General features: G+C 39.8%; 1 protein-coding gene across 2 annotated transcripts in view; it reads right to left on the bottom strand.

Moving 5' to 3' along the window:
* The window catches only part of DCTN4 (dynactin subunit 4), a 34,000-nt gene that overhangs the window by 3,431 nt on the left and 18,739 nt on the right, over positions 1–11,830 (bottom strand). For both annotated transcript variants that reach the window (XM_029943030.1, XM_029943031.1), the window contains 4 exons: positions 7,135–7,208; positions 4,999–5,053; positions 3,947–4,054; positions 1,569–1,666 (listed from right to left, as the gene is read on the bottom strand). In XM_029943030.1, the coding sequence (XP_029798890.1) occupies positions 1,569–1,666; positions 3,947–4,054; positions 4,999–5,053; positions 7,135–7,208 (335 nt within the window). The remainder of the gene's footprint in view (positions 1–1,568; positions 1,667–3,946; positions 4,055–4,998; positions 5,054–7,134; positions 7,209–11,830) is intronic.

Below are 11,830 nucleotides of genomic sequence, written 5' to 3'. Positions count from 1 at the left end.
ATGTTTTATTTATTTTTGAGAGAGAGACAGACAGACAGTGTGAGCAGGGGAGGGGCAGAGAGAGAGAAAGACACAGTATCCGAAGACAGGCTCCAGGCTCTGAGCTAGTTGTCAGCACAGAGCCCGACGTGAGGCTCCAACCCATGAACTGTGAGATCATGACCTGAGCTAAAGTCGGACACTTAACCGACTGAGCCACCCAGGCGTCCCTCAGATGATCTTTTCAAAAACTGACCTTGGTTTAACAAATTTCTCTTACCTAATTAATGTCATTTAAGGACCCACCCCACATAAAGCAAGGATTACTAGAATGAAATTCTGTATTGTACTAATAATTCAATGCATTTTATACTGTAGTAAATAACAACCCTTGATTTGTATTGGATTCATTTAAAAAAAACAGTTAAAAATAGTAAAAAGGCAAAAAAATAATGTCTTTCTAGCCTGATTTCACAGGCAACCACTGATATCTGGGAACCTTTTTAAAAATATCAGATTTCTGGTACCCTCCCTAGCCCTGCTACAGAGAGTATCTGGGCCGGGGCCTGGGACTACAGAATCAAAACAAAACAAAACAAAACACCTGCCCTGGTGCTTTCTGAAGTTCACTCAAGTCTGCTAACCACTGTACGAATCTCATCTTTGTCCTTTATTCCTCCTCCCCGCCCCCCCTCCACCATGTTATTTCTTCTTTCTAATGTCTTCCCGAGGGAGCTTTGGATCATTCTGTTAGAAAAGCTTCTATGTTCCTTGTGCCAATATATTCAGCTATTCTTTCAGCTCCAAGTCCTCCTTCTGCGTCTTGCTTTGTGACATGGGATTCTGCTGTCCATGCTTCTGCTTTGCAGGCTGGCTCCTGACAGGGGGCCTAGGAGGGCTCTAAAGGAGGCTAGAAGTCTGAAGGGGGAAGGGGCTTGCTCCTGCCTGTGAGCTTCCTGTCTGTGCGCGCTTCCTGTGGGCATCATTCCAGCAACCTTCCCTCAGGAAGGAGCAGTTTCCGGCTGCAGTTTTAGACTGGAACCTGACTGACGCACTTCTCACCCAGGGAAAGATCTGGCTGTTACTGCTCAGTTATTATGTATGAGAGTAAAATCTCCTGGTCAAAGGGCAGGGGACGAGTGGTAAATGGAGAAATCCAATGATAAAACTATAGGGAGAGAATATTGGATCCTGTCCACACTACATGCACTTGAAAATTTTTATTACCAGGGACAAATATATTTAAATGGAAAAAAAGGTTAAAAATGGCTTACAAAATGATTCCAATGATGGAAGAAATATATGGAAGGACAAAGGTCAAAATGTTAATGGTGAGCTCTTTCTCTTTCTCTCTCAAAAATAAAAACATTAAAAAAATTTTTTAAACATTAATGGTGATTTTCTCTGGCAGTGGGATTTTATTTTCCTCTTCATAACTGTATATATTCAGCAAATTTCTAGAGTAATTATTTTTATCACAGGAAAAAAGTACCTTAAAAAATCAGGACAAGAAAACTGGGATCTGTAAGTGGGGCTCCCGTGTTAGCCAGCTGTGGGGTGGAGGGTGGGGGGGGTCACGAAACACTCACTCAGGATCGTCCTGGAAGTCCTGGGGTTCCGCCAGCTCGTCATACTCGGCTGCTGCATCCTTGCCAGCTAAAACGAGTGCTTTAGGAGGCACTACCACCTGCAGAGTGAGACAGAGACGTTCGCCTCAGCACGGGCCAGTGAGGTGCAGGCCATTCATTTGACAACATGCAACACAGTATTACACCGACCTAAACATACACAAGCTTAAGTTTCAAGAAATTACAACATTACTTCACTATTTATAGAGTCTGAAAACATACGGTCTAGGAACACAAACATTTCTAGTAAAAGTACAAAGACAAAAAACAGTTAAGCATTCTTCAGATTCAGCCTTATGTTGTAACCAGGCCTCAACTTTGCTATGTCAGAGGTTAGCAGATAACAATGTCAACCATATTTGCAGTTATGGATACAAATGAGCCTGGGGAGGTATGAAGAGAAAGACAGCAAATCTACAATCTGGGTGTACACATCAGGCACTTCTTTCCGTCTCACAGGTTCTTAGTATCACTAAAAAATAGCAAGTTGCAACAATGTGGATGGAACCAGACTGTATTCTGCTAAGTGAAATAAGTTAGCCAGAGAAAAACAAGTATATGATTTCACTTGTTAGGGGAATTTAAGAAACAAAACAGATTAACATGGGGAAAGGGAAGGAAAAGTAAGATAAAAACAGAGAAGGAGGCAAACCATAAGAGACTCCCAAATACAGAGAACAAACTGAGGGTTGCCGGGGGTGGGGGGGAGGTGGGTAGGGGGATGGGCTAAATGGGTGATGGGCATTATGGAGGGCATTTGATGGGATGAGCACTGGGTGTTATATATAAGAGATGAATCATTGGATTTCCCCTGAAATCAATACTGCACTGTATGTTAACTTACTTGAATTTAAATAAAAATTTAAAAACCACAAACTTTTAAAAAGGGTATGGACAGATGAGTGTCATCTCTCTTTGAAAATGATGCTAGTAAGTGAAATCATTAAAAAGTCGAATGAAAGGGGTACCTGGGTGGCTCAGTTGGTTACGCTTCTGATTTAGGCTCAGGTCATGACCTTGCAATTCATGGGTTCAAGCCCTGCATCAGGCTCTGTGCTGACAGTTCAGAGCCTGGAGCCTACTTTGGATTCTGTCTCCCTCTCTCTCAGCCCCTGCCCTGCTCAAGCTCTGTCTCTCTCAGAAATTTAAAAAAAAAAAATTTTTTTTTAATGGGATAAAGAGGGGGCGCCTGGGTGGCTCAGTTGGTTAAGCAGCCGACTTCAGCTCAGGTCATGATCTCACGGTTTGTGAGTTCAAGCCCCATGTCAGGCTCTGGGCTCACAGCTCAGAGCCTAAATCCCGCTTCAGATTCTGTGTCTCCCTCTCTCTCTCTGACCCTCCCCTACACATGCTCTGTCTCTCAAAAATAAATAAATGTAAAAAAAAAAAATTTTTAAGTGGGATAAAGAAATTTTCTAGTAAGTATTCTTTGAATAACAACTAATCAAATATATAGGCATCATTTCTATCAATTTATGAGTATCATGCTGAATTGTGAGTAATAGATTGCCCATTGAGTAAAGTTTTTGATCTCAAATTTCAAGTACTAGATGAATTACCAAGTAGCAAAATAAAGAAAGGCCACATTTTATTCATTTGACTAACATTTACTGAAAGTCAAAATCACCTGTTTTAGTACTTAATTACTGCTGTGTATACGGTCTGTAAGCTGAAGGCCTCAAGAGGAAATCCACCATCTTATAAAAGGACATGTTATTTCCCATCAGTCTTGAAGACTGAGTATGCGTTAGACTAAAAGAGAGGTGTGGGCATCAGGGAATGGCACCCTAGGTAAAAAGAAGAGTATATATAGTTCTCCAGCATGAAAGTTCATAACCATTGCATCTGTTTGGATCATGAACATTAATTGGTATGAGCTGGAGAATGCTAGGTTTGGGGATCTGCGGGAAGGTCATCCTGGAAAAAAAGACAGAGGGAAGGCCATTAAGATGCTCTTCTGCTATGCCGAGGAGTCTGGATTTCTTCCCCAAGTCAGAGGGATGCCAAATGATCAGCATGCCATGATCAAAGTTAGATTTCAGAAAGAGTACTTCGGTGGTAAGACAGAAGATGGGCTAGAATGGAAATGGGGGTGGACTCAAAATAGGTCAGCGAGGAAGTTACTGTCACTGTGCGTGTAAGAAAGGAAGAAAACTTCAAACAGAGCAATGGTAGGGTGATTGTGCATAAAGCGCAAACTCAGGAGGTAAAATCAAAAGAACTCGATGACTACTTGGACATGGAAATGGAAGACAGCGTAGAGTCCCTTAAGCCAGGTCAAAAGGCCCCTCCCTCCAGGAAAAGTAAGGGTCCATCAGGATGAGGCAAAATGCTCCTACCTTAGCAGTGCTGTTGACATTATCCGGGTCTCCCTCCTCACACTCCACCAGTGTCACGTGGGTGAGGTTCTCCACTGGATTCGTTAGCGTCAGGAGGACCTGGCTCTCCTAGGGAACAGGAAAAGCCTCTCTCAGACATGTTCTACTACTAAGCATTTCACCAAACATAACCTTCCCCGCCATCCCCCATTACTCCTGAGCAGTTAACACCCACCTACACCTCTACATCACTGGGTCCTCAAAGTGCTCAGTGATTCCTATTATTTATATATCAGGTGACATATACTCTGGAGTTGCTATCACATGAGGAAATAAGACAGATCCCATAAAGAGCCAGTTACTAGATCCAAAAAATCTGAGGACTGAGCATTATCTAAGTGATTAAAGTTTACAGCTCTTGTTCCATCCAGTCCTCCACTTAGGGACTGAAAAGGAAGTCCTCATAAATATGAAAGCCACAGGGTAACAAGACAGAAAAAAATCATTCATCAAGACTTAAAAGACTTTTAGGATTTCTTGAACCATAATTTGCCCTCGTTTGGCACTTTGCTGAGATAAGCAAAACCTTTCAAAGGAACGTGGACTACATAACATCTTCATAAGCAGCATGGAAGGAAAGAACTAAAGAAGCTGCTGCAGGATAGTCTACAACTCCTGGTGGGGAGCGGGAGGAGGAGACAGAGAGGGACCTCAAAGGAGAGAAGGGCTGTGCTAAAGAAGAAATCCAGTCAATTCCTGATATCTGACGTAGCAAAGGCATGAGATGGTGCAGTCATGTGGCTAAAGAAGAGCTAAAGATGCTTGTGGGGCAAAACATCTTTCCCCACCACAATTCCATCTTTACGTAACGTACATGCTGCTCCTTGTAAATGTATGTCAAAGACGCTGTGCTAAGAATCTCAGCTTAAAGAAATGAAAAATCTCGCTTCCTTTATGATTCCCAACTTTCTTTTCTATCCCTTGCTCTTGAGTCTCACATAGCCACCCACACACATACATGCACACATCTCTGATCGATCCTTTGTCTTCCTCTCAATACGCAAAGTACTAACCTTCATGTAGCGAAGGTTCGGAATTGACATGATTCTCACTTCTGGAATGTAATTGCTATGCATAAATTAAAAAAATACATTAACATTCATTGGAAGTCCCTTAAAATTATTGTCCTTTTTTTAAAGTGAGTGCACCAAAGATTTCTTCAATTAAAACATAATGCAGAAAAAGAATTTTAAAGAATCATACGATACCATCATAACAAGAACTTAAAACATGAAACCAATTGCTAAAGAGTTCTCTCTTAAATCTTAGGCACATTTCTAGTTTAAGGCCTTTGTATCTGTATGCTTTATGGTAGATATCTTCCTTATACATTTGCTAGACATATATTTTTGAAATTTTACTAATTCATTTCTGTAAATCTAAAAGGCAACTGGTTATAGGACCTAAGACCGACTTAATAACACCATCCAGGGGTGTAAGAACACCACCACATTACTTAACCAAATACTTTCACAAGTCACTGTGTATGCCAGGCATTGTTTTAAACACATAAATTAACTTACATAATCTTCACTGTAACTGCAGGAGACAAGTATTATGATCATCATCCCCATTAAAGAGATAAACTAGGCTTTGAAGAAGTGACTTACTGGTGAGTGGCCAGGATTCAAACTCAGCGTACGCCACAGTCCTTGCCTTTAAACCACTATATGTTTTGCTGCCTTTTTTTTTTTTTAATGTAAATGTTTATTTTTGTGTGTGTGTGAGCAGGGGTGGGGCAGAGATAGAGGGAGACAGAGGATCAGTGGACTCTGTGATGACAGCAGAGAAACCAAAATGGGGCTCGAACTCATCAACCTGAGCCAAAGTCGAATGCTCACAATTGAGCCACCCAGTTGCCCCTTTACTGCCTCTTTAAGTAAGAAAATAGAATATTATACTCACGTGTGCTTAGTCTGAACTCAAAACTGCCCAGAGCCAAATCCCAGCTTAGTGTTTATTTACCTATTACTGAGATGACTTATGTTTAATTGCTGCATAATACTCTATAGCCTGAGTGTACCTCAATTTAAACAACTATTTGTTAACGGTTAATTGGCTTGACACTGAAAGCGTTTCTACCTTTGTGCCATTACAGTGTCACAGTACACATCCTTACATATGCATCTTTAGATATTGGTGCTTTTGCCTCAACAGAATATTCCTGAGACAGTACTACTCGGTTTAGTCTATGTAATTTTGTCTGGCTTTTCCAGACCACTCTCCAAAAAGACTAGCAATCTACAAGCCTATCAACAATGTATGCAAACATGTTTCCCCATATGCTCATGAGCACTACATGATCTTTGCTATTTTAAACTTTTCCTAACAAGTCTCAATATCTGCCATGTATTCAATAACCATTTGAAATTCCTCTTCTATAAGCTGCCATTCAAATCCTTTGTTCTACTGCCGTTTTTATCTTTCTGACTTGTGGGAATTCTGTCTTCCAGGGACATCAACTTTTTATCTCTGTCATGGTCATGGAGTAGCAAATACTCTTCCCTACTCTACTGTCTGTCCCAGGACTTTGTTATCTTTTTTTTTTTTGCTAAGGACAAAGCTGTCTACTTTCTTCTTTAGCAGTTCCTGGGTTTCCTGCCTTACTTAGGAAGGGCTCTCTTGCCCTAAAATCAAGACAATATTTTCCTAATTTTTCAAAATATTTTTCTTGTTTGAAAGTTGATTTTCGTACACAAAACTCCCTTCTACTGACAAGTCCCGGTGAATTAACACTAATAATCGCTTTTATCACACTCAAAGACTGTTATCAGAACATAATTAAGATGAACCTTGTTAGAGGATACTCTTTGTTTTGTCATATATTATTATTTTTTACTTTAATACTTTGGATCGATACCAAAATGAGGCACATTATAATTTGTAATGAGTAACCAGTGACTCTCCATCCAATAACCAACAAAGCAATTGCGGTCCCAGGACCACACTACTCCGGTGTCCCTAGTACAAGCACCTTTGATTCTAGGTCTATAATTTGTATTGACTTCATGATATGTAATTCAAAACCTAAACAGAAGAAATAGCAAGATTGCTGATGTCATTTTCTTCTTGTAAGCCCAGAGTTAATACATTTCGTGTTAAAAAAGGCAAAAAACAGTAACTAAAAACCCCAATCCCAAAATACTCACACAGCAACCAGTTGGATTTTGAATTTGATAGATGTAGGATTAAATTCTGGCTTGCTCAAATTATGTTCACATTTCTAAAAAGAGAAAATATGTATCAGAGGAAAACAGGAACACCCATGTTGGATCCCCAGAGCTGCTAAATCAGAAGGACAGCATTTACTCAAGTTTTATTGTTTCATTCTGCTACAAGACCACATATATTTTGAAACAGTGTGTATGCTGATGACCACAATTCACAAAAGATGATGTTTTGGATTTGTGGATGTAAGACCACGCTATCAAATATTATCATACCTTCGTGGTCCCTAATGATTGTTGAAATAATAACAAACACATACTTAGTACGTACTGTATGTGTGAGCAGTGTCCTTAGTTCAAGTGGATTTAAACATCACATCAGATTTATGAGGGAAGTTAGGTACCACACCTATTATTTTACCCATTTTATAGGTGGTGAAAATGGGGCATGGGAAGGGTGAGTAACCTGTACTATTTCATAGACCCCATAAGACCTCAAGCTGGGATTTAAATCCAAATAGTGTGCTTTCAGATCCCATGCTTTAAAATACAGTAACAATTATTTACTTACTTTTTTGAACGGGTACTACATACATTTGGTTAAAATAATTTCTTAATGGTACCAAAAGAAAAAAAGTACCAGGTAAAGGTACCCATTACTTGTCCTCCTGTCCCGCTCCCCAGAGGTCAACCAGTTTCTCGTGTTTTGTCACAAATAACCTATGCACATATGCATACATCATCCTTCTTACAATAACACAAAAGGGAGCACTTTATATACTCCACCCTCTGTTTTTACTTCCCTATCTTGGAATTCCATGTCAGCACACACAGAGGAACCTCTGTGTTCTACTGTCCTCATTTCTGTGCTCAAATGATGGATATCCTGATTTTGCTACTATAAATAATGCAGTGATGAGGATTCTCATAGTCATTTCCCACACATTACCTTTTGCCAACCTGATAACTATCAAATGGCATCTCAATGAAGTTTTAATAGACATTTCTCAGATTACTGTAGGAGCATCTTTCACGTTTATTGGCAATTGGGATTTCCTCTGCCATGACTTCATGGTACCATCTACTAGGTATTTTTATACTGGCATTATCTTTTCCTTACTAATTTGCCCAAGTTCTTTACATATTCTGGACACTAACCCTTTTTTTTTTTTAATATTTATTGGGGTTCCTGGGTGGTTCAGTCAGTTGAGTGTCCAACTCTTGGGTTTTAGCTCAGGTCATGATCTCACAGTTCGTGGGTTCAAGTCCCACACTGGGCTCTGCACTGGCAGTGTGGAGCCTTCTTGGGATTTTCTCTCTCCCCTCTCTCTCTGCCCCTCCCACACACTCTCTCTCATAATAAAGAAAGAAAGTTAAAAAAAATTTTTAACGTTTGAGAGAAGGGAGACAGAGTATGAATGGGGGGAGGGGCAGGGAGAGAATCCCAAGCAGGCTCTGTACTCCCAGCAGAGAGCCTGACCTGGTGCTTGATCCCATGAACCATGAGATCGGGAACTGAGCCAAAATCAAGAGTCAGAAGCTTAACCAAATAAGCCACCCAGGCACCCCTCCCTTTCTTTTCTTTTGGTAGATAGTCTTAATCAAGAAAAGTTCCCTATTCCTGTGAGTTTTTTTTTTTTATCATGAATGGTTATTCGATTTTGTCAAATGCCTTTTCTATAGCTATCAATATGATCATGTGATTTTTTTTTTTTAAGTCCACAGACGTGATAGATTACACTGACTTTCAAATGTTGAACCAGCCTTGCATTCCAGGGATAAATCCCACTTGGTTATAGTATATAATTTTTTAATACTTTTTTGGATTAGATTTGCTAATATTCTGTTGAGAATTTTTTTGCACATATGTTCATGAGAGATACTGCTCTGTGGTTTTCTTGTAATGTCTGCCTGGTTGGTATTAGGGTAATACTAGCCTCCTATTATGAATTAGGATGTAATCCCTTTGCTTCTACCTTCTGAAAACCATTATAAGAATTGGTATAATTGGGGCGCCTGGGTGGCTCAGTTGGTTAACTGAGCTCAGGTCATGATCTCACAGTCTGTGGGTTCGAGCGCCCTGTTGGGCTCTGTGCTGACAGCTCAGAACTTGGAGCCTGCTTCAGATTCTGTGTCTCCCTCTCTCTGCCCCTCTCCAGCTCACGCTCTGTCTCTCTCTCTCCTTCAAAAAATAAATAAATCTTAAAAAAAAAAAAAAAAGAATTGGTATAACTATGTGGTAGAATTCACTAGTCAACATATGTGAGCCTGGGACGTTCTGTTTTGGAAGGTTATTAATTATTGATTCAATTTATTATTTAATAGACATAAGCCTATTCAGATCACACATTTCTTCTTGTATGAATTTTGGCAGATTGGATCTTTCAAAAACAGTCCATCTTCCCTAGGCTATCAGATTTGTGGGCACAGAGTTCTTCATAGTGTTTATTATCCTTTTGATTTTCATGGATCTCTAGTGATGGCCCCTTTTTAATTTGACTAGTATATTGTGCCCTCTCTCTTTTGTCCCTAGGTTAGCCTGAAGAGAGGCTTATCAATTTTATTGGTGTTTCCAAAGAATCAACTTTTGGTTTTGATTTTTCTCTATTGATTTCCTATTTCCAACTTCATTGGCTTCTGCTTGAATTCTTACTATTTCTTTTCTTCTTCTTACTATGGATTTAATTTGCTCTTCTTTTTCCAGTTTCCTAAGGTGGAAACGTAGACAACTGATTTTAGAGCTCTCCTCTTTCTAATCCGTGAATGTAATAAGATAAATTTCCCTCTAAGCTTGGCTTTCAGAGTATCACACAAATTTTAAGAAGTAGTTTTCATTTTTATTAAGCTTAAAATATTTTTAAATTTCTCAAGGCTTCCTCTTTGACATGTGCTATTTAGAAATGTCTTGTTTAATCTCCACATAATTGGGAACTTTCTAGTTTTCTCTTACTTCCTAGTTTATTCCCATGGTGTCCTGAGAGCCGTTACGGTGGGTTTGTTTTGTTTTCTTCTTTTATGGCCTAGAATGCAGACTGCATTGGTGAATGGTCCAGGTGAGCTACAGAAAAACATATATTCTGCTGTCATTAGTTGAAGCAGTCTCCAAATGTGAATTGTTTCCAGTGATGGGTGGTGGTGTTGAGTTCAGCTATGTCCTTAACTGATTTTCTGCCTGCTGGGTCTGTCCATTTCTGAGAACGGGGTGATGAAACGCCCAACTAGGAGGGTGGATTCATCTACTTCTCCTTGCAGCTCTGTCAGGTGTTGCCTCACGTAGTTTGACACTATTGTTAGGCATATACATGTTAAGAATTGTTAGGTCTTCCTAGAAAATTAACCCCTTTATCATGTCATGCCCTTCTTTACCCCTGTTAACTTTCTTTACTTTGAAATCTGCTCTGAAACTGATATAGTTACACTTGCTTTCTACTGATTAGTTTACTATGGTTTATCTGTCTACATCTATTTACTTTTAACCCATACATGTCTTTATACTTAAAATGGGCTTTTATTTTCTTATTTTTTAAAATTTGTTGAGTATAGCTGACACACAATGTGACATTAATTTCAAGTGTACAACACAGTGATTCAACATCTCTATATGCTGTGCTGTGCCCACAAGCATAGCTACCGTCTGTCCCCATACAATGCGATTACAGTATCATTGACTATGTTCCTTATGCTGTCCCTTTTATTCCTGTGACTTACTCATTCCACAACTAGAAGCCTGTATCTTTTCCTTTTTTAAAAATCTTTAAATGTTTTATTTATTTTTTGAAAGAGAAAGGGAGAGCACGAGCAGGGGAGGGGCAGACAGAGAGGGAAACACAGGATCTGAAGTGGGCTCTTCACTGAGACCAGAGTGGCTGATGTGGAGTTGGAACTCACAAACTGATAATCATGACCTGAGCCAAGGTTGAACACATAACCAATTGAGCCACCATGCGCCCCTTTCCTTCTTATTTAACGAGCTTTTTCCATTATAGAAATTTTCTTATATATGCAATATATACCCAAACCAGAATAGCAGTAGGAATTCCTAGGTACATGTCACCCAGCTTCAACAAATTAGCACCCGTTAGCAACAATGACCAATCCGGTTTCATCCATACTCTCACCCGTTCACCATGTCTGATTACTTTGAAACAAGTATCAGACATCATGTCATTTCATCCATAAATATTTTTGTATGTATCTCTGAAACATATTTTTTATTTTTATTTTTTTAAAATGGTTCATTGTCAAATTGGTTTCCATACAACACCCAGTGCTCTTCCCCACAAGTGCCCTCCTCCATCACCACCACCTCTTTACCCCCTCCCTCTTCCGTTTCAACCCTCAGTTTGTTTTCAGTATTCAATAGTCTCTCAAGTTTTGCGTCCCTCTCTCTCCCCAACTCTTTCCCTCTTCCCCTCCCCCTGTTACTCCATTAGGTTTCTCCTGTTCTCCTGTTAGACCTATGAGTGCAAACATATGGTTTCTGTCCTTCTCTGCCTGGCTTACTTCGCTCAGCATGACACCCCCAAGGTCCATCCACTTTCCCACAAATGGCCAGATTTCATTCTTTCTCATTGCCATGTAGTACTCCGTTGTATATATAAACCACATCTTTTTGATCCACTCATCAGGTGATGGACATTTAGGCTTTTTCCATATTTTGGCCATTGTAGAAAGTGCT

This window comes from Suricata suricatta, chromosome 6, assembly GCF_006229205.1.
Source record: "Suricata suricatta isolate VVHF042 chromosome 6, meerkat_22Aug2017_6uvM2_HiC, whole genome shotgun sequence".
Taxonomy (NCBI): domain Eukaryota; kingdom Metazoa; phylum Chordata; class Mammalia; order Carnivora; family Herpestidae; genus Suricata; species Suricata suricatta.
This window is presented reverse-complemented; position numbering and strand designations above follow the sequence as displayed.